This window comes from Haemorhous mexicanus, chromosome Z (genome assembly GCF_027477595.1).
Source record: "Haemorhous mexicanus isolate bHaeMex1 chromosome Z, bHaeMex1.pri, whole genome shotgun sequence".
Lineage (NCBI taxonomy): Eukaryota > Metazoa > Chordata > Aves > Passeriformes > Fringillidae > Haemorhous > Haemorhous mexicanus.
The window spans coordinates 86629062-86656722 of NC_082381.1; the positions used below are offsets into that span (position 1 = coordinate 86629062).

General features: G+C 42.9%; 1 protein-coding gene across 4 annotated transcripts in view; it reads left to right on the forward strand.

Annotated features, from left to right (window-relative positions):
• Positions 1-27661, forward strand: part of SETBP1 (SET binding protein 1) — a 267689-nt gene that overhangs the window by 178686 nt on the left and 61342 nt on the right. For all 4 annotated transcript variants that reach the window (XM_059836818.1, XM_059836819.1, XM_059836820.1 and 1 more), the window contains one exon: positions 6622-10108. In XM_059836818.1, coding sequence (XP_059692801.1) covers positions 6622-10108 — 3487 coding nt within the window. The remainder of the gene's footprint in view (positions 1-6621; positions 10109-27661) is intronic.

The following is a 27661-nucleotide window of genomic DNA, read 5'->3' on the forward strand; positions in this document are numbered from 1 at the left end:
AAAATCCTCAATCCCTCCATGTGGAAAATAGAAGTGTCTGCAAAGCAGCAGAAGATTGAAACATTGAAACAGTGTGCAAATTATTCCGTTTAAAGCTAGTAGCAAAATGAATTTGGAATAACTTTGGAATTTCTGAATTATTTAGAAAATCAAGACGCTTTACCAGGAATGCATGAAAAATTACAATTCACAACCATGTGAGCATCTTTGTACTGTTCAGTAATCTCTGCATTGATTTGTCTTTTCCTTGGATAAGTGCTTTAGACAAGGTATTCTCAAAGCAATCATGATGCCAAAGCCTGAACTTCAGCTTCTCTGTATTGACACAATCACACAAACACACTCCACAGTCTGGGATGTTTTGTTTGGTGAATGGATACAAAGAGGTGCTGCTTGGCTTTTAATTAACCCACTCCCACCCCATGCTGCGTTGTGCTCTCATGGGCATTTTTTTGCATTAATTCCTGCCTCTCTTTGTACGTCAAATGAATGTTCAGGGGGTGGAACTAGATTATCTTTAAGGTCCCTTCTAACCCAAACCATTCTCTGATTCTGTGATCCACGCTCCTGCGAGTGTGATGGTTGTTTGGGCTTTGTGCTCTTTGAGACCCAGGGAGCTGTAGAAGGAATAAACTCTGGGAGTGGTAAATTTGCAACAGTACTCTGGAAAATGTCCTGTTCTGGAACCACAGAAATTAATTTCATGTTCCTGTTGCTGATGTGTTTTCTATTGGTGTATCACTTTTAATTAAAGCCCCTACATCAGTTTTGGACTAGATTCAGTGCTCCTCAGCAGACTCCACTGTTTATAGTGTCAGCAAGCATCCTTTTCTGGTTTGTATCCCTCATCCGTGGCTAGAGTCACTGAGGACCTGAAGAAATTCCTAAGACCATTCCAGAGACTTGAAGTTATGAACTGCCTTGACTTGATCACAGGCTCCTCACACCTCATGTCCATGACTGCTCAACCTGTAAGTCATCAGGCCAAAGTTATATTTGCCTGAGCCTGCTGTCTCCTCCGCTTGGCATCTTTTATTTACAGAGTAATTCTGTCCTGGGAAAGCTCAGTGCACTCACCAAAAGAAACCTGTAGCTCTGATTAGAGACTGCAATTGAGCAGTTTACAGCTGTCCCATTGGGACACAAGGGGAAATGCTCCATTTTGAGCAAAAGTATGAGAAGAGCCAGGATTATTTATTCATGTGTTGGAGCTAGAAATCTCAGTTTTTTTCTTTCTTTCAAAAGGTTTTTTCTTCTCTAGTAGCATGTGTTCATGCATGTCTAGGAAGCAGAAACTAAAGAGAAAGCTTTTTCAAGGGGGAAAAATAGTTTGGAGATTCTCCAGTTTTTAGGAACTCAGGACAAGAACAGAGAATGACTTTTCAGAATGCCAATTGCATTTTCATTCAGTGCCTGCAGATTTATTCATTCAGCCTGGAACATCTCAGGCCGACAGTTTGCTAAACTCCAAAGTTCTGTTACAAGGAGTCTGGAGTACTTTTGGGTATAAACCCAAGTTAAGCAGCTCTGAATTCAGGCCTGCCTTCCCTCTGAGCTGGCTAGGTACAAGGAAGGTCCACTCTGCATGAAGCACCTCTGCCACAGAAAGCTGCTCTTCCTGAGCTAAAACCTCCTCTGCATGGTTAGGAGACAGCACCAGGGGATCCAACACCTTTCCAGCTCAGGAGGAAAAACACAGCAAGTGCCCCCACACATCACAGGCTCACCCCATGAATTTCCAATGAGATGCCAGATCCTAGGTGGCAAAATTGGCACCAAAAAATGCTTGCAAGTTCCTAGACCACCCAGAGGTTTTATGCGATGTTTTGAATCGTTCAGATTTGCTCTTGCTGGTGATGCAGGGGTGGCCCTGAGATCAAAGAAAGCACTTCCCAAAACCCTGTTTTAAGTGACATGATGCATTTAGGGAAGACCTTCCTTCTCTTCTTTCCTTTTTTCTTTTCCTTTTGTTTTTTTTTTCAATTTTCTTTCCATCCCTATGAAGAAGATAACAAAGGATGGCATGTCCTCAGAGCACACTGGTGTGTCACTGTGGATGCCAATCCCCACAGACGCTCCTGATGTTATTAATTTTTAAAACAAACTTGCTGATTGAGGTTCTGACTGCCTTTAAATTGTCTCTACAAGGAGACTGTGTACTAATTAACCCACAGAAACAATCAATGATGTACCTTTTTCAAGTTTCAGGGTGATTAGAATATGAAAATGAAGAGCACAATGGTGCAGATGTTTTAAAATCACAGCAGACAGCAATTAGTGACATGGGAACCAGCTGCTTATCTCTCCAGATAAAGCCTCTTAATAGGGAATTACACTTGAGGAGCCATTACACAGATGGATCTGCGAATGATTTAAAGAGGGGGCGTTGTAGTATTAACTTTGATTTGCAAGCCAGATTCTTGACAAGCTTTATGTCTGTTACCTCCTAAAAAAGGTGCATTTGGAGTAGGAGGGAACCATCCCTTTAAGCAGTCAGATTTTTTTTTTTTCAGGTGTTGGGTTTACTAAATGTATATTTTATCATTTTTTAATTTTTTTTTTAATTTGTATTCTTTAAAATAATCACTGTTATTATATTACCAGGCTATTGATTTTGTTGTTGTCATCTGCCCCTAGTTTTTGCATTTGGATTGGAAGCAGCATGTGAGAAGAAATATGCAGAGTGAAGTGTCCTAAAAGAGTCCCTGGGGGACAGATTCTGTTGCTGGGTACTACTTGCAGAGTAGGGTGCTGCCCCTCCTGGGACTGGTACAGCATCATCTCCTCAGCTGCAAGGGCTGGATACCAGAATAAAACTGTTTTGGGGACTAGTCACGTCTGCAGGTGCAGGGTTGCACAGGAGTGGAGGGACAGCATAAAACCTCTTCTTGTCTGTGACCAGTGACTTCCAGTGTATGGGATCTGTCCTGCTCACAGTCTGCCCACCACTGCCAAAGCTGAGGCCTGAAACTCACAAGTTTGTCATTCAAATCTTATTCTACTAATAAGAGGATTGTAATCTTATTCTTATAGTCTGAGGTTTAGACGTGCTGGATCAGGATACTCAAGCATTTTTGCAGTTTAAAAAGCTATCATCTTCTTTTTGTATATTTTATTTTCTTTAAAGGAAAGTTGGGATTTTTTAACCTACTAAAAGCACCCAGTAAACTGTATATGAGGAGAAATATTGACATAGTATGCTGAGTTGTAGTAAAATTACATGAGTTAATTTACACTTCTACTTCCACGAAAGAAGGAGAAGACTCTCAGTGCAGAATAGTTGGCTGTGCAAGAAAATCCTCTTTAATGATAGGGCAAATGACAAGCAGAGGCCAGCACTGAAGTTGGAAGCACTTTTAGGGTCTTATAAACCAAAAAGTAAATAAAGATAAATCCTTCTGTTTTCATGAAAAAAAGCCCACTATTCTCGATGCCGGTCTCGGCCGGCCGCCACAGGAACTCGGTTTGAGCCAGCAGCCCCATGAAGTTGGAGTATATTACATACTTACTGACAAACAGAGCAAAGAATTTGGGTGAAAGGTATCAAGATATCAGTTTCTTAAGATTCCCTTACCATCCTGACAGGTCTGACATCTCTGTCAGCTTAGCAGAGTCTTGGCTTAGCTGAGCTAGGCCTTATTGGCTTTTTGGGACAGTGCTCACACAGCAGGGAAAATTGAAGCCTAAGCATTAGGACCAATGGGATCAAACAGCAACCCAGATGAATACATGGGGAATAAAATACACTTGGCCACTTTACTTTCAACTGATTTAGTTGTGCTTTTAGGTAAACAGTCACCACATATCCATTTCAACCCCTGAAACCCAACCCGCTGCAGCAAAATTGTCTCTAGTCACTGTGCTGCAGAGGAATTATTTTTGGGTGGTTTGGATGTGTCTGGCAAGGCAGAGCCAATAAATGTTTCACTGGAAGAGGTTTCATGAGGAAACCCAGCAGACTGTAATGTGCTTGGGCAGATATATAGTTCTGACATCCTGCTTAGGAAATGGAGTCCCCTGATCCTGCAGACCGGTCATTTTTTGAAGGCCTGTTGAAATTGGAGTGCTTATCTGCGTGATTAAATGCCTCCAGAGCTGGCACCTTTGATGACATAGGCATATCTTCCTCATGAATTTTAAGATCGATGTGGTGGTGGCCTGTGCTGCTGGAGCAATGACAGGGCTGTCATTAGGGATGTGCTGGGAGTTGCATCATCACTGTGTAATGTACAGGCCAAAGAAATGGGGCTGGAGGAGCCAAGCCATATATCAGCATTCTTCGCTGATCTATAGCTGGCCTCTCCATTCTGAGCCCTTATTAACTGCCTTAAAATACAGATCAGAGATTATTGCTCCTTCCAGACCATGGATCTCCATGTCTGTGATAGATATGGAGAGACTAGGATGTTGCCAGAGTGCAATGTTCTTTTCATTCCCTGCTGTAACCCTCCTTCTTATTTTTATCTTTTTTTTTTTCCCTCTTCCAAATGAAATGCTTCAGGTCATTTAGTTTCACGGCTCAGCACTTGGAAGTAACGTGGGTGTAAGACGCTGCTTTAGCTGGGATCTGTTCAGGAACAGCCTGGCCCTGCCTCAGTGGGGCTGAGAGAGCCCTCAGCCCAGCATTTCCAGGGCTTCTTCCCATCACGAGTTGTGGTACCCTGGGGAGGTGAAGTTTTATGTGAGGCTGGAGGGAAGAACAGCCATCTCCCCCTGGCACATCACCAGGGCATGGCCTGCCCACCTCCTTGTGCCAGGACACCCAGCCTAGTGGGAGAAGCCCAAGTGGCCCAGGCAAAATCTCTGGAGCTTTGGGATCAGTTTAAATAATTAAAAAAAACAAGCTGTAAAACTCCAGTGCTGGTGCTGCTGGTTTCCCCTTCCTGGAGGAGAAGATATGGACGTGGATGGGCCCCCTGTTCTGAAGGAGGGCATCAGTGTGGGTTGTGTCCTCTGTGTGCTGCAGGGCTCGTGTGTGGGAGGCCACTGTGAGGAAGAGGAGGAGAAGGATTCATTCCCCAAGGGCTGTTTATGCTTTCAGCTCTTTTCTCAGGCTGAGGAAACCGGGTGTCGCTCACCCACGACATCTGCAGCTCCACCACAGCTGCATGCTTTCGTTCTCTCACTCCACAATTCCTGGAAATCTCTGTTTTCCCTGAGCGTGGCTGGTCCATGTGTGTGACAGCTGAACTATCCACAGGATTTAAGACTCCCTGATTGCTGCTCAGACAATGGACCAGAACAACTTCATCATTATTGCCTATTCCAGAAAAGCCACATGTCTATATTTATATGGGCATGAAAGATAGCTCAGCATCAATTTGTCAATAATGTGCATGTTTAGTGGCCACTAAATAATGTGCCATGGGCTTGGGGTTGTCTTTTCAAACTTCTCTGAAGTTGCTCAGAGCTAGGGATGCCTAATTTTCCCTCCTATTCCCTTTTGCCTGCTTGCCCCAAAATTTGTGTTGCAAACACCCCAAAGGGAGATCTAATGGGCTACTGATAGAAGCTTAATTGTAACAGGGTGTTTGTAGGAACACAGGACACACAGTATTTATTATCTACTTTTCTTTCCTTGGTTATGTTTTTATTTTCAGTCTCATCATTTATTTGGCATTCACAACAGTGTCAGTAGTTTGTACAAAACCATTTGTACAGTCCGACCCAGAGCTTTACAAAATAAAAGCTGCAAAATAAAAAAATAAAAAAAACAACCCCCCAAAAAACACCCCAAAACAGATCAACCAAAGAAAGTAAAAAACAAATAGATCGATACTTTTTCTTTAAAAGGAAAAAGTTACAGCTGAAGTAAACATTTTTTTTTTTTAGCTGGAGGCCCACCAAGAGAAAAACAGTAGAGTTTCTTTTGCTCTGTAAGAGTCTTCAGCATAATTCTGCCCTTGCTGTAACCTCTGTGGCTTCAAGAGCTCCTGTCAGAGTAGAAATCATGTTGAAAATATCTCTCACCAACATTGCAAATAGCAGAGTTTTAAAATTAAAAAGGGAGTAGTGCAAATCTTGAACCTGCCAAGCGTGCCTCACAGACTCAACGCTATGTATATGATTTTAAGCACTAAGTATGCAGGGATGGCTTCCATGTGGAAATTCAAGTAAATCTTTGCAGAATTTGCCTTCATAGGGAAGTGGACCCATGGGTTTTCCTCTTGTTTGTTACAACTTCGAAGATAATTTTGCAGTTTTCTTGTTTACAATAATGAGTTTAATTGCTGCTGTTGAGCCTCAAGTTCTGTGAGTGATTATTTTTCAGGAAAAAGGCATTCTCACCAGGAGGTTGAGTTGCACCATTCATCCATTGAAAGGGGATATTTCACTGGTGTTTTAAATTAAAAATCAATAGAATGTGTTCCCTTAGTAATTTTGCATTTATAGAAATATTTCCACTGTTTTTAGAGCAGGGAAACCAAACAAAACTTGTTTACTGTGCATGAAATCTAAATGCAAATTTGGCTCAAGTATAGGAAGATTTTAGAAAGGTTCCTAACACTTACAAAGTCATTGTTGTTATTCACTGCATAAATAAAGAACTGCAACCAGTGGTTATGAATGGGCTGCTAAACTAATTTTATTTTTTCCTGTTTATTTTCTGCTCCCTTCCAGGTTTATGACAGGCCACAAAAACATTCTGCTCTGCACTATGATCCGGGCCTCCAACAAGACTTCACCAGTGACACCTTAAAATCAAAACACCAGCAGAAAAGTAGCAACCAGCACCACATTGACTGGTCAGCGAGCTCCGACACTGGACCCGCTTCTCAGAGCTGCTTCATCAACACAGAGCCCAGCAGAGAAGCAATTAGTGCCACCAAGGTCTCTGCTCTGGAGCCAGGAGTTTCCTACAGCAAATCCCAGGCCAAGAAGTCCTGCAGCAGCAGCAGCAGCACCAGCAGCAGCAGCTCGTGGGGGCAGCTGTCGGTCAGTAGTAAGGAGCTGGCGATTTGCAGCGCAGTCCCGTCACCCAATGGCATCAGCACAGCCACCCAGCCCAGCAGTGCCTCCGAGTGCAATGGGCTTTTGCCTCTTGGAGATCAAGAGGGAGCTGTGCAGCTGGAGGCCCCCGATCAGCCCGCTGGAAGTACGAAGAAGAAGTCCAGCAAAAAGGACTTGATGAGCCAAACCATGCAAACCACAGATATGGAATGGGTAAAGAGTGCTCAGAAAGCATTTGACAGCAAATCCCATGACAGCATGGAAGGGAAAAAGGAGTCTTACTCAATGGACAGTATGTTGGATATGTCACCCTCGAAGCAGAATCCCGTTTCTGCCAGCACTTGTGAAAGTGACACCAATCACGTACGAATTACAATCCCAATAAAGTCTCCGACAACAGATGCGTCTGGCCACAAAAGGAAAAAGAGGCAATCCATTAAATCCTCCTTAGAGAAAACTATCCAGGAGAAAAGCCTGCCTTCCGTGCTTGCTTTGAGCAGTGAAATGGCAAACAGGACCAGCTCTCAACCAGAGGGGAATAAAAAAGATCTTCGAGCCACAAAGCCAGGGAAAGTGATGGAAAATGAGTCCCCCTTGGTAGCAATTGACAGTGGTGTGTTCACAGACAAAGCGTCCCCCAACAGTGCTGCCCGACCCAGGAAACCTGCACCCGTGACATCCACTCTCCTTCCCACCAATCTTTCCACAGCTGGCAAGTTACCTGACATCCAGCACCCCAAACACGCAGCTAAGCGTCGGTGGACCTGCAGCAAACCTAAATCTATTATTCGGGAGACCTCCCTGACGACGTCTGAGAAGCTGATGGTGGAGCCTCCTTCAGCCTATCCCATCACACCATCCAGCCCTTTGTATACCAATACAGACAGTCTTACTGTGATCACACCTGTCAAGAAAAAAAGAGGACGACCAAAGAAACAGCCTTTGCTCACTGTTGAAACCATTCACGAGGGGACCTCCACCAGCCCAGTGAGCCCTATCAATCGTGAATTTCCAGGAACAAAGAAAAGGAAGAGGAGGAGGAATCTGGCCAAGTTTGCCCAGATGGTTCCAGGAGAGGACAAGTCCATCAGTGAACTCAAATTTCACAAAAAGGTCGGGAAACTTGGGGTCTTGGATAAGAAGACCATCAAGACCATTAATAAGATGAAAACCCTCAAGAGGAAGAACATTCTCAATCAGATCTTGTCCTCCTGCTCCAGCAGCATAGCTCTGAAAGCAAAAGTCCAGCCACCATCTAGTGCTGGGCCAACCACCATTGATGCCAGGCTAGGGAAGCAGATCAATGTCAGCAAGAGGGGGACTATCTACATTGGTAAAAAACGGGGCAGAAAGCCAAGGGCAGAGCTGCAGCCTCAGCCGGAAGAACCTAAGACAGCCATCAAGCACTCAAGGCCTGTTTCCAGCCAGCCAGAAAACCCAGCAGTGCCTTCCAACCTGCAGTCACTTGTGGCATCGTCACCAGCAGCTATTCATCCGCTTTCAACGCAATTAGTGGGGATCAACGGCAACCTCAGCCCTGCAAGCACTGAAACTAATTTTTCAGAGTTAAAAACTATGCCAAATCTTCAACCTATCAGTGCTCTTCCTACAAAAACCCAGAAAGGAATGCACAGTGGAACTTGGAAGCTGTCTCCACCCAGGCTAATGGCTAATTCACCTTCTCACCTCTGTGAAATAGGTTCTCTGAAAGAAGTCACGCTGTCGCCAGTGAGCGAGTCTCACAGTGAGGAAACCATACCGAGCGACAGTGGGATAGGTACAGACAACAACAGTACCTCTGACCAAGCCGAGAAAAGCTCAGAATCCCGCCGGAGATACTCCTTTGATTTCTGCACCCTGGACAATCCAGAGGCTATCCCATCTGACACCAGCACAAAGAACAGGCATGGTCACCGGCAGAAGCATCTCATTGTGGATAACTTTCTCTCTCACGAAAGTATTAAAAAGCCAAAGCACAAGAGGAAAAGGAAAAGCCTGCAGAACAGAGATGACCTCCAGTTTCTGGCAGACCTTGAGGAACTCATCAATAAGTTTCAAGTGTTCAGGATTTCCCATAGAAGTTATACATTTTATCATGAAAATCCATATCCCAGCATCTTCAGGATTAATTTTGATCACTACTACCCTGTGCCATATATCCAGTATGACCCATTGCTCTATCTTCGCAGGACCTCTGATATGAAGTCTAAGAAGAAGCGTGGTAGACCTGCCAAAACCAATGACACCATGACAAAGGTGCCTTTTTTACAAGGGTTCGGTTACCCTATTCCCAGTGGGAGTTACTATGCACCCTATGGAATGCCTTACACATCAATGCCTATGATGAATCTTGGTTACTACGGTCAGTATCCAGCTCCTTTGTACCTGTCTCACACGCTTGGAGCGGCTTCCCCATTTATGAGACCTACCGTGCCCCCACCCCAATTCCATGCAAGCTCTCATATGAAGATGTCCACCACTGCCAAACACAAAGCAAAACACGGAGTGCACCTACAAACCCCTGTGGGAATGGGCCTTGGAGACATGCAGTCCTCTTTGGCTCCTCCAAAGGTTGGAGGAACAAGCCTTTCAAGTGGCCGACTTCACAAAAGGAAACACAAACATAAGCACAAGCATAAGGACGAGCGGATACTGGGGACTCACGAAGATCTGAGTGGTCTCTTTGCTAGCAAGTCCACTGGCTTCTCCAGCCACGCCATCAACGAGAGGCTGAGTGGCTCAGACAAAGACCTGTCCTTGCTCAACGAGAAGAGCAAGCATAAGGAGAAGCAGAAGCACCAGCATTGTGAAACCGGGCACAAAGGCTCAAAGAGTAACTTTGAAGTGGATACGCTGTCTACGCTATCACTTTCTGATGCCCAGCAGTGGTCACAGAGTAAAGATAAAAGTGACTCAAGCAGTGATCCCATTGACTCTTGCACAAAGAGATACTCTGGTAATACTGAGAGTAATGGAAGGTCAGAGTCCCTGGACATGTTTGGTGAAATAAATTCCTCAAGTGAGAAGCGGGACAATGATGCAAGTGGGAATAAAAGAAGAAGCTTTGAAGGCTTTGGAACTTACAGGGAAAAGGACATTCAGCCCTTCAAGACAAATAGGAAGGACAGAAGTACTTTTGATTCTTCAGCCTCTTCAGGTAAGCTTTGTTTTATTCTATTTTACTTTGACTATTTACTGCACTTGAATTTCAATGATGAACAAAGAGGGACCATTTACAGCAAATACATTTATGAGATAATAACTTTTCTGCCTTTTGTAACTGACTGTCACTCTTCATCCAAACTTAGGGGAGATCAACAAGAAAGTTGGCCACATCTTAGGCCCAAAGTTTTACAAGTCTTCGAGTTGTTACACAGCACTTTTATAAATATTTGAACTGCCTTCACCCATCTCTCATGGCTTGTTGCACTTCCTAAAATCTGACCATTGCATTCTGCAACAGCAGCAATTGCAATTCCTGTTGGCGAGGTGGTCATCCCTCTAATCAGTGTCCAACATCACACGATCAAAGTCACTGTCCAGCATTTGGGAAAAGAGCAGAGAGTCTCTGCTCTGGCCCATAAAGTGACCAAAACACATTTGTTGATGGGGTGGACCAGACAGGTGAGTCTGTGTCCCATTAACGTGTTCTACTGCTGATCCAGAGGCATCCACCATGGTGATGGCTGGGCTGAATATTTAGAGATCCTGGGTACAGTTCTATTGTAAATCTGTCACTTCCAGTCTGCAGGTGTCATGTAAAATAAATATCTTGAGCTTTGAGTGACTGTGGGAAGGGGCTGGTGTCATGGAAACAAACCCTCTCCAATGGACTCTGAAGAGTTTTAGGTCTCATGACTTGGAAATATAAGCTGGGTAGATGAAGAGGGAGGAAGCTCCTTTCAGCTGCTAAGGACATCTGTTCCACTCCTGCAGGGTGGGGAAAAAGGGAATCTGAATCTTGCCTGAGAGACTGAATTGTACTTTACAATAGGGAGCTGCTTTTGTGATGACACAGAGGCAGGTGTTTTGGTGCATTACAAATGAATTTAGCTTGGGAGCAAGCCCAGTGCTTCTACACCATCAGATATTTATCACAAAGCAGATTTCACACTCAGCTCTGGAAAGGGGTGAGCTTTTCTGAACCAACCAATGGTGGATGAGATTCTGATGTGCTAAAAAAGAGCTTCAAAGAAAAGTAGCTGATAGCCTAAAATTTCAAAATTAAAAGAAAATTAACTGAGAACACAGGAGTAGAGAATTTGTACAACTTGCCAATATAAGGATCTAAAGTTTTTTACTGACTAGTAACTGATCAAGTTCCAAAGACTGCTCATGCTTAAGCCACCTAAACATTTCCAATTCCTTCACCGAGCCCAGAATCTGAAATACAGTGGTAAAAAGCGGTCTGAAATGACAGATTACCCCAAGAAACGTTCCCATTCATGATATCATATTATATTAGAGCAGTTGTGACATCAAAAAATGATGCATCCAAAAATATAGGAAAAGAAATTTAAATAAGTCTCTGAACATCAGAGTTGCAACATGCCTGACAAGGAACAAAGGTATTCTCCACCAAGTGCTGCAGTGGCTATTTCATTAAGGAAGCTGGGTCCTGGCACATAGGATTAAAAGGCTTCAAAGTGTTTATCAAGCTTATTTTAATTTTTTTTTTAATGGAAGTTCACATTTTTCACAGTTTGTTAACAGCTTTTGCATTTTACCCTTTTTGCTCTTTGAACAAAAGATGTTTGTTAAATCTGTAATTTTCAATATATTTCACTAAGGTATAGCAAACTGTCAAAATTCCCAACAGTGTTGAACTCAAGTTAGTTTCCTAAGTAGGGACATTATCCCCACCAGACTGATTTGAAGATGGAATTAGTAAAGAAAAAGTCGATTTCAGGTTATTTTCCTATAGTTTATTCCCCATGACAATAAAAGTATAAGATGGAGGGCTAGAACTTGTCATGGGAGTGCCATAAGATTTGCAGTTTAAACTTTTTAAACTAGCTCTTGTTTAAGCTGAAATTAGTATTTTTATTTATTTTTGCTCTTCATGCTTACAGCCGCACAACATTCCCTACGACCTAATCCATCACCTCTCAGATTATTAATCTATTTCTTCATTGTCATGCTATTATTTAGATGGAAAAATCATCAGCAGTTAGCTAAGCAGAGCCAGATGACCAGAGCCATACCTTGCACTACAAGGAAAAATACTAAAACTAAACAGCTCTGCCAAGAAAGGCCTGGAGCCAAGACTGCTCATTAAAGCCTAGAAACATCTGTCTGCTTATGAATGCCTAAGATCTCAGTGCAGCTTTTTTTCCTCTCTGCCTTTGACCTTCACTGGGATTCCCAGCAGAGGTCTGCTCTGGAGTCTAGCCGTAACTATTTAACCAGTTCCCACAGAGGAAGGATTGCTCTCTTCCATGATAACCTTCACCTTCTTGCTCCTAACTCACCTTGCATTTCCCTGAGGAGGATAAAGAGGGATTGACTAATCAGAAAAATATAAGGTAAAAGGAAGGAAAAAAAAAGCCCTATGAGGACATATATGTCCATCCCAGGAGGCAACTTTCATAGCCTGATTGCTCTTTCCTTTCAGTATTTGTCATCTTTCACAAGTTACAAATAATACATAATAGAGATAAGAGGAGCCATCCTGAATATTCTGATGAAAGCTAAAATTAGATTTATATCACAATTTCAGTGTTATCTCTACTGCAGTGGCATTTTGGTGTGCTCAGTAGTGCCATTTGCAACTTCATTGCATTCTTCTGGAGATAAAATACGTAGCAAAACCTACCCACACTCAGTGGATATATCTGTGATGAGAGGGATGAGAGATCCATTTATGGTTTTTTTGGTGATTCAGGCACTGCAATTTGTTTCAGTGTGGTTTGCAGCTGCAGGTACCATTGTATTATGTTTTTGTCTCTGTTGTGACAGCGCTTAGCCATTTCTGAGAAGTGTGGTGCTCCTTGGTGATGAATAATAGTCCTGCTTATGGTAGAAAACAGTCCTGTTGTACAGCCTTTAAGCCTAGGTATGATCTTACCATCTAGAAAGATATAGGCCATAAAGGGAAGAGTTGTCCTTCATATCTTTTGGAGAAGCTGGTTGCAGTCCTGGCTCAAGAAGGGTGCCTGGCACAGGTTTCCCAGAGAAATTATGGATGTCCCATTTCTGGAATTGTTCATGGACTTAGTTGAAGTTTCAGTACTGTTTCTAGTGGAAGGTGTCCCAGCTCAGCCCAGGAGGTTTGGAAATGGATGACCTTTAAAGGTCCCTTCCAACCAAACTATTCCATGATTCTGTGATTTAATGTGGAAATCTGTGCCTGAAGTGAACAGACCTATGAAGGGAGTGTCACCAGTTACTTTGGTTGGTCACAACAAAAGTCCATTTCTTTCCTGCACCAGCCTGGACTATCACTGGCCATTCTTTAGTGGAGACCTCATGAGCTTTGAGCCAATGTACATCTTTTGGGACTACTTTGGGCTAAGTGTGCAGTGTTAGTGCATTTGGCTAATTTCCCAATGGCCTGATTCCACACCACTGTTCTGGAGAAACTGGTGTTCCTCCTTCCTTCCATAATAACAAGCTAACAACTCTTCTTAACCACTCCTCATGTACTATTGCATCCTGGCGCCTTTTTCTGAAATTGTCATTTTTGCTAAATTTCTTGTGCTCATCCAACCCTCCTGCATTTAGAAAGACTAATTAATCAAAACTAATTTAACAGTGCTTTTCTATTTAGCTGAAGACTATTCCAGTGGCATTAGCCTGGCCTACAGGCAAGAATACAGCAGAAAGTGTTTCTGATCTGCCTTGCCACAGACACTTGGGCACATCTTATACTGAGCTGTCAAGCTGCGTGCACCAAGCATTGGCTCAGTTGACTCCTTCCTTCCCACAGTCAGAGGTACACCTCGACACACTTGCAAAACAGTCTTGGAGTCCCTCTGGCACTGTGTGACCTGAGGCACTGTGCACAGCTGGATGGCTGAGACTTTCATCTGCTTTCCAGCAGTTACTGAAGCCCCAGGTGAGGGACCCAGGGAGAGGTCACAGATTGGTGCTGCAGCTGGGCTGGGGAGACTGAGAGTAGAGCTGTTTTAAAGAGGCCCTCGTGGCAAACTCCACATCTCCTTGTCATATGTCTGCCTGGTTCCTGATGCTGGAGAAGAGACTTCCATTGCTGATGAGCAGCCTCAATGCCATAGCTCATCCCACAGAAAAAAAAAGGAGATTATTTATCTCTTACCTTTTTCCTTAGATGGAATAATGAGGAAAAGCACATTTAACCTTTTAAGATGCATAGATAAAATGGCAATTTGCATGTACAACCTGCCAGATTATGTCCTAGTTACAATCACTGCAGGCCAGGATGTAGCTGGAGGTGAAGCAGAGGTTGAGAGCTGCTATATGCAGGGCTACACTTTTGCTTTTCTTTGTAGTGAGACTAATCAAGGTCTCTCCTACTTTGCTGTTGCACTATTTAAGCCTCCTTGTTTTTTTTTTTTTAAAAACAATGATTATATGAACAAAGGTTGCCTTGCTTGTGTGTTGGGTATCAAGGCTCAAAGATCAGCTAGGAAGTGCATTGGTTTTATCAGACACAGCACAGACACCACTCATAGTATAGTTGCAGGAATATGAAGTTAATCATATGCAGCTATTAGGAAAGCAGTAATCATCAGTCTCTGAATGCTGGATAGCTAGCATGAAAAACATGCTTTATAAATTAATGCTTAACTTACCTACAAGCCTCCCAGGCTTTCCCCCCTCAATGTCCAGCAGTGCTACAAGCTGAATTTTTTCCGACTTGAATTTCTGGCTTGACCTTTCCTCCTCACATGTTTTGTACAGTGCTGGTTTCACTCTTGAAGGAATCAGTATCAGCTTTAGCCCTGATCAGTCACAGTTTTACAATGAGAAGGGATCAGTTTCTCAGTAGTGGATAAGCATATTTGTTCTAAATGTATGTGGCAGATGTAGGTAAATAGTGTTAACCAATTGCTTTATTAATTAAACTTAGCTGATTTTTCATATGATAATGCTTTCCACAAGTAGTTTATCATTTTACATAGGCCTGGAATCACAATGTTGGTACATTATTCTCCAGTGAATGCACTATTTCAGCCAGAGGGTAAACAGCAGGACCACAGTTTGACCCACTGTTTTGGGTCCCTTGTGGCAAGAAGGGTATTGAGGTGCTGGAGCTTGTGCAGAGAAAGGCAACACACCTGGAGAAGTGTCTGGAGCACAAGTGTGATGAGGAGGGGCTGAGGGAGATGGGGAAAGGGGCTCAGCCTGGAGAAAAGGAGGCTCTGGGGGGACCTTGTAGCTCTGCACAGCTCCTGACAGGAGGGGCAGCCAGGTGGGGGTTGTTCTTCTCTCAGGTAACAAACAATAGGAAAAGAGGAAATGGCCTCAAGTTGCTTCAGAGGATGTTTAGATTGGATATTATGGAAGACTTCTTCACTGAAAATGTTTTTAAGAATTTTTGGAACAGGCTGCCCAGTGAAGTGGTGGAGTTGTTGTCCCTGGAAGTGTCCAAAAACATGCAAAAGGGGTGATTTAGTGATGGGCCTTGTCAGTGCTGGGGGAATTGTTGGACCTGGTGATCTTAGAGGCCTTCTCCAGCTTTAATGCTTCACTGTTTCTATGAACATCATGTGTGATGAACATGCTCTCACCTGACCAGCTCAAAGACATAAAATGAATGCCTGTTTCTGGCTGGGTCTTGCATATATACCTGTGGATGAACCTTTTCACACTGAAGCAAGAGAGGAGAAGTAAATATCGGGTGATGCAGGAAGTTGAATAGATATCCAGAAAAACACATAAATAAGTCACCTGGCTTTCTTCAATAGCAAAGATTTGACTCAACAGGACCTGGTGGCACTGAGTGCATAAATTCAGAGACAGACTGATGTATGGTCTAGGATTTTCAGGCCCATCTTCCATATCTCAGTTTTCTCATGTAACTGCAGAAAAAAAACCAAGCAAACCCAAACTACTGAAATGATTATCAGAAGCATTATCTGTCCCTTCAGAATAAATGTCCTTGTTTTCCACTAAGTTTTCTATCAGTCCTGTGGAGAGGAGAGCAAGCCAGCATGACTGTTGCTCCTCTCTGCCTACGTGTATCCTAAGGGGGCATGCTGCTGATGGGGAAAGTGAAGCAGAGCTTTCTTTGAAAGTGTTTTGACTAAGGCAATTTAAATAGAGTGAGTTTTGCCTTTGTTGTTGTTGTTTTAAGGCTACCTCTTGATTTACTGTGTTGCTTCCAATGTCTGCACTGACCAAGGAGAGAAGAAACAGGAGGGAAGCTGGAGTGGGAGAGGAAGCAGGACTATTTATCACCTAACCTAACTTTTATTTCCTCCTTTAATGATTGTATGTTTATTGCACTGCCTGAGGCTCAGTACAAAGTCCTTTAGACCAGCGATGAATTAATCAAATTAAATTCTGTGACTCTTTTGCTTTTTGGGAGTGTTACAAACCTCCCAGCACCCTGCCTAAGTTCTGCTTCTTACTTTGCTCTCTGTCCAGCTGTCAAGCAGTTCTTCCTTCACGACTTGGCGTCTCCCAGCTATTTATCTTCACTCTCTCTGGCCAATGCCAGAACGCCTTGTTTGAAGTTTTTATTCAGACCACTGCTAGTTTATGAAGTTGTGCAGATTCCACGTTGGGTGTGCAGCTGCCTCACGTCAGACACAATTGGCCTCTGCTGGGCTCTTGGCTTTAAAAGGCGATAAAGAGCCATGGCCAGATTCTCATCTCAGCCCAGCATAAATCAAGCGTCTCCCCATTGAAATTAGGGAGGTTGACTTCAGGAGTGGAGTATCTGCTGAGGCAAAAGGACAGTGTGGGGCTGGAAAGTTCCATCCACAGCTTCAGTGGCACACCAGAGCAGGACACTAGGCGTTCTGTCTGCGTTCAACCTGCCAGGTGCTGAAAATAGCCTTGGTTCAACACTTACAAGATTTTCTTAGCTTGGAGGGAGTGGGTCTGTTAAGACTTTGATGGTGCCAGCCTGGGTACTTTTGCAAGTGGCAGTTTAAGAAGAGTTAGAGGGAAGCCTATTTGCTTTAGCTCTGGACTATACACAATACTCTTTCTTGGCACTGATACTGTAGGTGCAAGGCTAGAGGTCTGTTTGGATGCATGGAGAAGGTAAAACAGAGCCATGGCTGCACTTCTGCTACAAACCTGCTGAGCAGTGTGACTCAAAGCTGGGCGTAGGAAAATCTGAACTTAAGGCATCTGCCAGTGAGAGGGATCCTGATGCAGTCAGAGAGACCTGCATCCTGACCTACTCAGCTGCAAAACTGAGTTGGGATCTGACCTCCAGGACATGATCTGAGGCTGCTGTTCCATTCCCTCTGCCTTCCTGGAGTTTGATATTCATGTGTCACACAAGAGAAAACTGGAAAGGGCTCAGTCTGCATGATTGCAATAATGATGCTGAACAACAAAAGGAGAAAGAATGTCCTGTTTTAAGGTCTCAGCAAGAAGAAAGTCAGAATAATTGTGCTGTAGATAAAGGGCTGTGGGGAGGGATGGGAAAGAAAAGCTTTGACAGTCCATGGAGGAGTTTTTACACAACCTCAATGACTTGAAAAGACCCAAGGACTTAAGAATCCTTAGTGATTTGTCATTGAAAACATGCACCTGGGCATAGATCCCCACAGGCTTTTGCAGCTGCACTGAGTCTGACCAAGTTCTCTCATGGCACAGTGCAGCCTTCAGGAGGCTTCAGGACTATGTGCAATGCTGAGTTAACTGTCAAGCAAAGGCAGGACTGGATGGCTCCAAGGGATTTGCTAATGAGCTATCAAGCTGTGGGTCACTGGTTGAAATTTAATCTGTAAGAACAGTGACAGAAAATCAAATCAAAGCGCTGACGTCAGAGTGATGCTGGAGCGGCGGTGAAAGCGTTGCTTGTGCCGTATGCAGCACACAGAGGCAGCTCAAATTAACTGGGAGAAAACTGTGAGGAGCTTGTTGGGATCCCAACTGCAAAATAAAGCTCAGCCAATTTGAGTTACACCAAGTAATTCTCTTGTCTTAGTGCAGTTGCTTGTGAATGACAACAGACTATCTCCTCAGAGAATCTGACCCAAACTCAGCCTTACACAGAAGAGAAAACACACTTGTGGGGGCACCTGGGTAGAGTTTGCTCAGCAAAGAGTGTCACAGAATGTGAATCAGCAATGTACCACAAAGCTCAGTAGCTTGTGGTGCTGGTGGTGGCGTTTTTATTGTGATTAGGTCCTACATTGAGGTCAGTAGTAATAACATCCCCATGCCCATCTCATGGGGAAACTTGGTGGTTTCACCATAACTTTCTCAGGGCTGGGGAGGGCCCACACTACTGCAGGCTATTAAACCAGCTTTTGTGGTTTTCATAGTTACCACAGGGAAAGTTGAGCAAGGAAGGAACAGGAGCAGCAGATACACTCAGCTGTGGTAGTGGTACTGGATATGTGGGTCAGCCTGTTGGCTCAAGAAGGCTTATTGTGGTGCTTTTTACCCCTCTGGTGTTGTCCTCTTCACTGATTATTTTGAGGGAATTAAGTCCCAAGCAGCTGAGCTGAGGATACAGAATTTCTCCAGATGGCACAGACTTGCCATCACAGCTCTGTGTCTCTGGCCTTCCCCGCCTCCACTGTAGGCAGGAAAGGGAGCAATAGTCAGCATTGTTTTTTGTGCCAGCTATGATTAGTTGGCATAAAGAGCACTTAAGTAAGTTGACACAGCCTTTGAGTTGCTTGGTTTGCTAAATAAAGGAAAGAAAAAAAAAAAATTCCCTGGACTACTACAGGGTGTCTTTGCTGCCTGAAATCTCATCTGCACCCATAAAAACTAGGGATGAAGTCAGCTGCAGAAAGTTTGTCATCCTGATATTTATTAAATTTTTATTAAAAAAAAATAGAGAGCAACAAGTTTAAAAAATATAGTGAAACTCCAAATTCATGCAGATTTCCTGTTTTGCTTCTTAACAAAACCTCAAAACCACTTTGAACAAGTTTCCCACCTCAGCCGAGGGTGGAGTTGTGTACGCCCTACACGTGGCCTCCAGAAGTGCACCAGGGAGAGCAGCACACCTCCTCTGGCTCGGTGGGGCACCCAGGGAGAGCAGCACACCTCCTCTGGCTGGGTGGGGCTGGGTCCACTGCTCGCAGGACAGTCAATATCTGTGCCTGTGCTTGGCTGCTCACAGGACCTCCCAACTCAGCCAGTTACGCTGGAAAACTTAAACTTTCCTATTTCCAGCAGACAGACAAAACAGTGGAGATGTGTCAGGCAAAAGCTGGAAGCTGTTGATAAAGGGATGCCTCCCCAAGATACTAGGCAGATATTGGCTGCTGTCAGTGCACTGCTGTAATTTCATTGATTTGATCTGCTGAGACAACATCTCGGTAAATAAGAAGAGCAGGGAAATATATTGCGCTGAAATTAATGGTTTGCTGCCTGATCTCCTCTTAAATGAATTCATTGCAATCTGAAGCAATGTGTGTGTTTTGCAAACCCAGCATTCCTTGGCTCCTACACTGCATCATGACATTACTTTAGGCGGTGAGGAAGATCTTATTTGTGATATAGTAGTGTAGCCTGGGAACTCTGGATGGAGTTATGGCATTTGGGTGTGTAATTCTAAGTAACAATAAGCAGTGCTTAACATTTCCTCCCACATGAGAAGCGCACCCATTAAAAGTTTAGCCAAGTCAGCTGTGCAAGTTCTTGCACAAAAAGACAAACTGCTAAAGAGCTAATAGGAGCCACTCTTATGTTAAAGAGTGGGTAGAGCATGCATTAACCCAAATTCTCCTTCTCTGCTGCTAATCAGTGAAGAGTCTTGCTGAGATCAAAGAAACCCCTAGCAGGTAAAAATGGTAATAAATCAGGCTCAAGCCCATGTTCAGAACTCATGAGTAGTTTTCTCAGCTCTGTTCCTGAGATACTGCATAGCTGGAAGAAGTCAGTGAATGTGATTTAGACCATTCATGAGTCAACTTGAGTCCCTGTGAGAATGAACTAGAAGTGTCTAAGTCCAAGGGAATGGCTCAGTCTGTTTCATCTGAAGAGGAACCTACCTCCCAGAGAGACTGAGTGTTACATGTAAATCAGGACAGTGTGTTTTAGACCTGAGAGGAACTTAACAAAAGCATTTGGTTTTGTTTGTGTTCAGTGACTGACAGCCTGTGACAGCCCATCATGACTCACAAAGTGGGTAAGAGGCTGCTAATATCTCATAAGGTGTGAAAGAGAGTTCACCTCATTAAGCCACAGTTTGACCAAACTTTCAGGTGATATCAAGCTAGCACAAAACACTCCAGCAAGAGAAATTTGTAGCATGTTCATACTCTTTAAGTGGTCCAAAGCAGAATGACAGTCTATGTTTCTGAGCTGCTTGCTGCAGGCTGGTTTGTGTTCACACAGCTAAGAGCTGCTAGCAGCTGGAGCTGACAGATCATCCATACTGCACAACACTTGATCCTGGTCTCCACTGGACAACACCTCCCTACAGACCTGGTGCAACATTCTACGTATTTCTGTGGTTTTAGGTTTGGGGGTTTGTGTGTTTGCGTTTTATTTCTTTGTTTCGTAGTACAGATGCCAAAATGTTTATTTTTTTTCTGCAGCCATGTGCTTCCTGTGTGCTCTGGAGAGTGACAGGAAGATTATGGGTATTGAGGGTATTGAGGCTTGAGGCTAGCACTGTAATATTGCACCAGGTAAAGAGACAAAGCTGTGTGGTGCTTGTCCAGGCTGTGCCTGGAACAGAACCTGCAGCACAGGTCAGCTTTGCAATGCCCAGCTTTCCTCTCAGAGGGAAAAAATGGCTCCCCAATGGCCAGCTAATAACTGCAGAGTGTGGGGGGCCTGGGTACCAGGTTACAGGAGACATGCCAGACATGTCAGGCTGGCAGTGTGGAAGCACCCAGGCATTCCTAAGTAGCAGCTAAGTCTGGGTCACAGGGAAGGCCTGTTCCCCTGCTAACTCAATTCATGCCATTTATCTGATAGAGGTCTGAAATAGAGGATTTACAAGCTAAAGATCTGCCTGTTTACTGGGTTGTTCTCTCTAGTTTCTGCATCTTACACTGCTGGTTGTTGAGTGGTTGACCTTAGTGCGTCCACTCCATCCTTACCTGTCTCCTGGAATAGCTGGGGCAATGGGAAGTGCTGGGGCCAGACCCCCTTGGTCTGGACAGCCTAGATCTCTACGTTTCTATTTTCAGGATAAGTGCTCAAATCATTACTATCTTGTGCTTCCTTCCACTTATCCCCCAACCCAGGTGCTTGCCCTTCAGAGGGGAATTTATATTTTGATTCCCACATAAGCAGGTTTGTGCACTGTTGAGCCTTGAATAAAGCAATTACCCAGCCACACTTGTGAGAATAATACTTCCTAGTGCTTATGCCTGGAGTGGCTGCATGTAACCACATTAAATCATCCCATGAAGGGCCTGCAGCTCTCTGTTCTGTTGATGGAGAAACGTGTGAACATCACTTGGGTCCTACTTCAGAGGCATCTGTCACTGCCTTGCCTGTATGGTTTGCATAGGCACCTGCCCTAAGAGATCTGAATCATCCTGCCGGAGCCAAGCACCTCTTTTACTTTAGATGTTGCAATGAATAAATTGAGTGCCTAAAGCAGACAGTCTCAGCGTGGCCTCCAGGGTCTCCACGTTCACTGGCTGATAGAATGAGATAATAGCCCTTGCCCAACTCATAGAGCTGTGGCAAGGTTTTAATTAATTAATACTGGAAAGGCTTTGAAACATAGGGAATGAAGTGGGGTTTACAAAACAAGTGTACTATTATGACTTGATGGCACTTTCTACTTCACTTTCACACCCTACCTGAGCAGAGCACAGGGCGGCTGCATCCTCTAATTCATCATGAATCATGAAGCAGGGTACTTAAAATGTGGATGGTATTGATGCGTTCACACTAGTTAAAATATTACAGGGAAGAGGGATTAATTCTCACTCCAAGAATGCTGTCCAAAGTGCTGGCAGCTCTCTCCTTTTCATTAACTCTCGGTATTAAACCATCTCTAGTGGAGTCCTCAGTCAGCTCAAACTCAATGTTTAAGCAAGATGTGCCAGCTGGAGATGTGAGACTCCTACTAGGATTTGCAGAGGACCTAATTACTCCCCAGTGACAGTGCTGGCTAGCACAGGTTCTCATTCTCAGCACTGTAGTCCCCCAGGTAGCTTTTGGTCTTCCATTTCTCTGGCATGATTGATGTTAATTATAGCCATGCAGTTGCAACAGTGGGCAAGACACCCAGGAGAAGCTGATATCCCTGAAGTCCTCCTTGTGCTTAGCATCAGATTAGCACACAAAACTCCTTGGGCTGAGTCCCTTGGCAGGTCACACTGTTTCATCAAATTACAAAGTAGCTCATTAGGTTCCCACTCATATTCCACCTATATGTAAATTCTTAATGAAAAAACATTATAAACTTACTCCCCAAGCACTCTGCCTCCCCTGCTATGTGAAACACAGGTGAAGGCTACAGGGTAAAGACAGAAGGGCGAACATCTGCAACTGAACTGTGTAACTGCAGGTGATGTCACTAAACACCCAGGGGATGCTGTCACTCCACTGTCATCAGGAAGAAATGGCCTCAGGAGGAGGTGGCTGAAGGGCCATCCAGATGGCTGGAGTGATCCTCCTACCAGTAGATCTCCTGCACCAAGGACACCTCTTTTCTTGTGTGTAACAAGGTTTTGACAGATCTTTTTTTGCTCCTGACAATGTGCAAGAGGAACCCTAGCATTGCTGGCTGGCCCTCATGCATTTGTCCTGGCAGTGTTCTGTCCACTAAACCAGACCCAATAAAGGAGGCTTTTGTATTGATCCTCCACACTGAAGGATACTCATTTTTCCAACATCTTTTTGTAACTAGAAAGCCTTGTACTTTCTGTAATTATCCCAGAGAAGCTGTGGCTGCCCCTGGATCCCTGGAAATGTCCAAGGCCGGGTTGGATGGGGCTTGGAGAAACCTGGGACACAGTGGAAGGTGTCCCTGACATGGCAGGGGGTGGGACTGGATGGTCTTTAAGGACCCTTCCAACTAAATTCATTCTATGATTCTGTGATTATCATCCTTTTTTTTTTTTTTATGGCATTCTCAAAGGAGGATTTACATGTGCCCCCAGGGCAGTGCCTAATTCAGGGAATAAGAGATGTCCTGAAAACCAAGTAAAATTCTAAACTCTGTCAGTCTCAGGTAAAATGACCACTTTTATTCGAGTTCAGACAGGAGTGAATGTCACAAGAGTGCGTCTCCCAGATGGGAATTTACAAGCCAGTGGAGTTTGTGCTCTTGTTACATATGCTAGTAAATATTCTGCCTAATTTGTAGGTAGGTGCTTTTCAGCAGTAAATCTCAGACTAGTTTTACAAGAGAGCTCAGTATCCTTCCCCTCGTTTCACAGGTGGATAAGCCAAGGTGCAGAGAGGTCTAATGCCAGAAGTTTGGTGTCAGAGCGAGAAACAGCTAATTGCAACAGACTTAAATGCATCATTGTCCACGAGTGTCATCATTCTTACTTATAATTCTTATTGCACCATCAACCAAATAGCTAGGCAGGCATTCCAAAGACAGGAATAGAGCAGTACTGACCTCTTCCCTACAGATAAGGATATGCTCTCCAGAGATTTTTTTTTCCCCCACAGAAATGATAAATGGCTTAAAGAAGAGCAGGTGCCATTTCTCCACCTGGGTGATTATGCCCAGAAGCAATAGAAGTAATTTTTAGGAAATGGTTCTCCTTCTATTTACATCAAACTAGTAGCAATACTTATTTTAACACAATTGCCAAAAGACTTTATTTTTAGATCTCATACATATCATATCATTCTGAAATTCTTGCTTTGCTGAAAAAAAGTGAAGACAATGGGAACATGAAATTTGCTGGAAGAATTATTGCTGCCTCACAAATATATATTGATAGCCTGAGAAGACAGTGATCCTTTCTTTCCCGTAATGAAAAATGCTTCAAATCTATAAAGTATCCCTAATATTTTACTTTAAAAGACAAAATCACAAGGTGGGTTACCTTTCAGTAGGAAGTTTATAGGATTTCTAGCTCTTCAGGGACTCCTTTGGGAGTCTTATTTCATCTGAATGATAGTGTTCTCTTGATGGCTATCACATTCCTATAGGAAAATTTGTCAGTGGGGCATAATATTGGCTTAAAAGATCCCAGAAAACAATTCAAAATTGAATAGAAAAAAAAAATAAAAAGAAGAAAGGAAATGAAGGCAGACGATGCTGTTGATGAAATTCACACAAATAAGAAAAATCCAGTTGCCATGAAGACTGGTCAGCCACATGCATTTCTATAAGTATACGTCATCTTGGTGTGCTACACTTTTCTGTTTTATTTAATTACCATCCTTCAGATGAACCTAATAATTGCTGTACTGCATTTACCTCATCTGATATTCCACCCAAAGAATATGGAAGGGAAGACATGTAAAAATAAAAAATGGCATGATGTGTCCATGGAAGGCATCTTTTCCTCCTTCTACTGAAAGACAGATTGTTTTTTGTCATTGTGAATCACTTTTTAAATCCCTTTTGTTTTTCTCCCAGCATAACAATACACTCTTGCTACCTACACTTTGGAAGCTCATGGGGTATTTTCTGTCTTTATAATAATTTGGAAAATCCTTCCTCAGGAAGCAGAAGTTGAAATGTTACCATTTTTTTAGGGACAAAAAACATTAAAGAAGAGAGACCTCATGAAAACCAACTTGAGACTTGTAGCAATGATTCATGAAGTATAAGGCTTAGCAGAGAAAACAAAGAGCAGGGCTGAGATTTTAATAAGGATGCATCTTCATTTATGCTGAGTTAAACCTTGAGAAAAGTACCTTTCTATTTCCTGAATGCCTTCAGCGCTTGGTATTGCCAAAAGAGATGAAGTTTACAAACAAAATTTATTTATAAACGGGCAGTCACATCTCAGGAAAAGAGTGACAGTTGTGTAGTGGTGTTCTTAAGTTCCACACACATTTTAGGGTTTGGAAGACTATGCCTAGCACTACAACAGATATCTGGAATTGTTATGTTGGGGTTTTTTTGCTTCCCTAATTTATGTTGTTCTAACTAAGATTATATATATATTTATACTGAAGAAATAGTTTTTCCAGCCTGACTGCCAAGAAACCCAGAAGAATAATCTAACAATGTGCAGCTTATGACTGCCTTTTTTCTCACCAAGAAGCAATATTTTTCAGGCTAAGGAATGACATCCCTTGGGATTTCATACGCTGCTGCTTTTTTGTTTTGTTTTGTTTTTTGTCTTTTTGGCAGAGCCATTTTATTGCACAATGATAACATATTTATTGGGACTTTTAATTTGCAGCCTTAGAACAGGCCTTTGGTGGCTAGGGGAAGTCATGACCATGAAAAAGATTTCTCTCTGAGAAACAATATCCCATTTTTAACCATAACATCTGGCCAAAATTTGAATGATATTTTGAGGCTCTATCATGAAGAGATTTATGGATCACCTACTAAAGGCCAGCATAGTTTAGGAGTCTGGAAGAAATCCTGTCAAACAAGCTTGTGATGGCGATAGTGTCATAAATCTTAATTTTAAATTTCATCAGTAGATATTTGTGGAGACCAAGACACCCTTCCCTTAGCCATGCTACCAGGTTTGAGCACATGAATTAACAACACACCATTGACTCCACTTGATTTTCAATTGTCTGTTGATTTTGTCAGTGGAACCACACTCCTTATTTCCAGTGCCCATTTATTCTAAACCTTTTCCTCTGAACTAGTAACCCGTTTGGTTTAAAGGGAGAAGAAGCCAGGACATGTCTACTTGTTACAGTCCCATCCTTCATGAGAATTTTTTGGTGTCACAAAAAGCAATGTGTATCCACAGAGCTTTACACAACCTAATCACTGACCAGTTGACACTGTACCTCTAATTGTCTGCAACTGGAAGCAAAAAATGCTGCCTGTGAGCCAAAGCTGATTAATGCTCTTTGTTGATGAATTTCATTTTTTTTAAATTAAGGAGCTGAGGGAGAGCCACAAAAGCCTTGAACTTTCACAAGCACTGCCTCTGCTTTAGGGGAATTTTGATCTTGCCTGCTGTTTTGTTTGTTTAAAAAAATGGTGATGTGTAATCTTCAGGAACGTACCTCATCATCCAACCCACAAACTGTTGGCGAAATAATAAACCTACACAGAATGTTCTGTTGGATCCTTTTTTTTTTTTTTTAACTTCTTCCTTTCAGGGGTATAAATCACAGCTTTTTGCTTTTGCAAATTAAAGTATAGGCTTTGCACTGGGTAGTTGGCACTGGTTTTTTTCTGGCCAAATGTTCCATGCTGGCTCCAAAGCAACTGTGGACATTGAGTTGGCTATAGTTTGTCTTTGAACTCGTTTGCAAGAATTCAGTCTTCAGAGGCCTCCAAAAAAAATAATACATAGTTTATTTATCAAATAAACTGTTTAACTCTTTTGTGTGCTGAATTACAGGTGGTAATTTGTCTTCAGTTTTCAGTTTTTTTGATTTGTCTGGCTGAGTTTCATGCACTGTTTACCTCTTCCAGTTTATATAAATGGTATCATCCTGGCCTTTAAGTCCAAAAAGTCTGTACCTTTCTGATTACCTTTCTGATTATCTTACACAGTCTGGAAAAGATCCTAAAACTCAAACAGTCCTTTTGCTAGCTGGTTGCAAAACTAAGTTTCAAATAACTCAACTATTATTTGCTAAATACACATTATATTTCCAGAAGTCTTTTCAGCATTGTATTTGCCTTTTTGTCACTTTAATATAGTGGAGAAACAGGAGTATTGCTACATATTTCACACTTAAGTTGCCCACTATGCATTTCTGAATAATTTTGAACAGAATACTAAATTCTAAATAATATGGAATAGGAGTGCACCCCTGGTCTCTTTCCTCGGACCAGTTTCTGGTTTTGTCTGTCAAATACAGTTTGAAGTTTTAATCACCTAGATGTTCAGCAAGAAATAAGTGATGGCTATTGATGTGTAAAACATTGCAGGTCTTGTGTTAATCTTGGACTTTTCCCCATAGCGTCCTTGAACTGCTTTCTTCGGCAGAGCTTCCCTTCCATTGATGCGATGCCATCTTTGGTACTCTAACAAAAGGCTGTATAAATGTTTGGAACCCAGAACAGATGTTTTTGGGCAGCTTTCATTCAGTTTGCCAAGTTCAGGCATAAAACAAGATCCTGACCACTTGTGGTTACTGTAGATGGGATGATTTTTTCAAAGGAAGAGTAAGCATGCTGGGCTCAACGACTTCCTGTCTTCTGGCATCCTACCACATGTCTTCTTTACTATACCATAATGTTTCCCAAGTTTGCTTTTGTTTCATTCTCATAATTGGCTTTGTATATCCACTGACTGATCTGATTCTCCTATCAAGACAAGGCTGTTCACTCCAGATTTTCACTAGTGTAACTGAGAGGAAAATTTGGTCCGTATGCTCTGTAATAAGATATATCATCACTGTCAATATTTTTCTTCTTCCCATCACTCCCCTGCCATATGGCAACTTCACAGGAAAGAAGTGAACTGCATATGTTCTAAGTAGAACTTCTTCATTCCCTGCAAAGTAGAGGTTGGTTTTAATATCATTCAGATTAAAAATGGAGGAAGCCCTT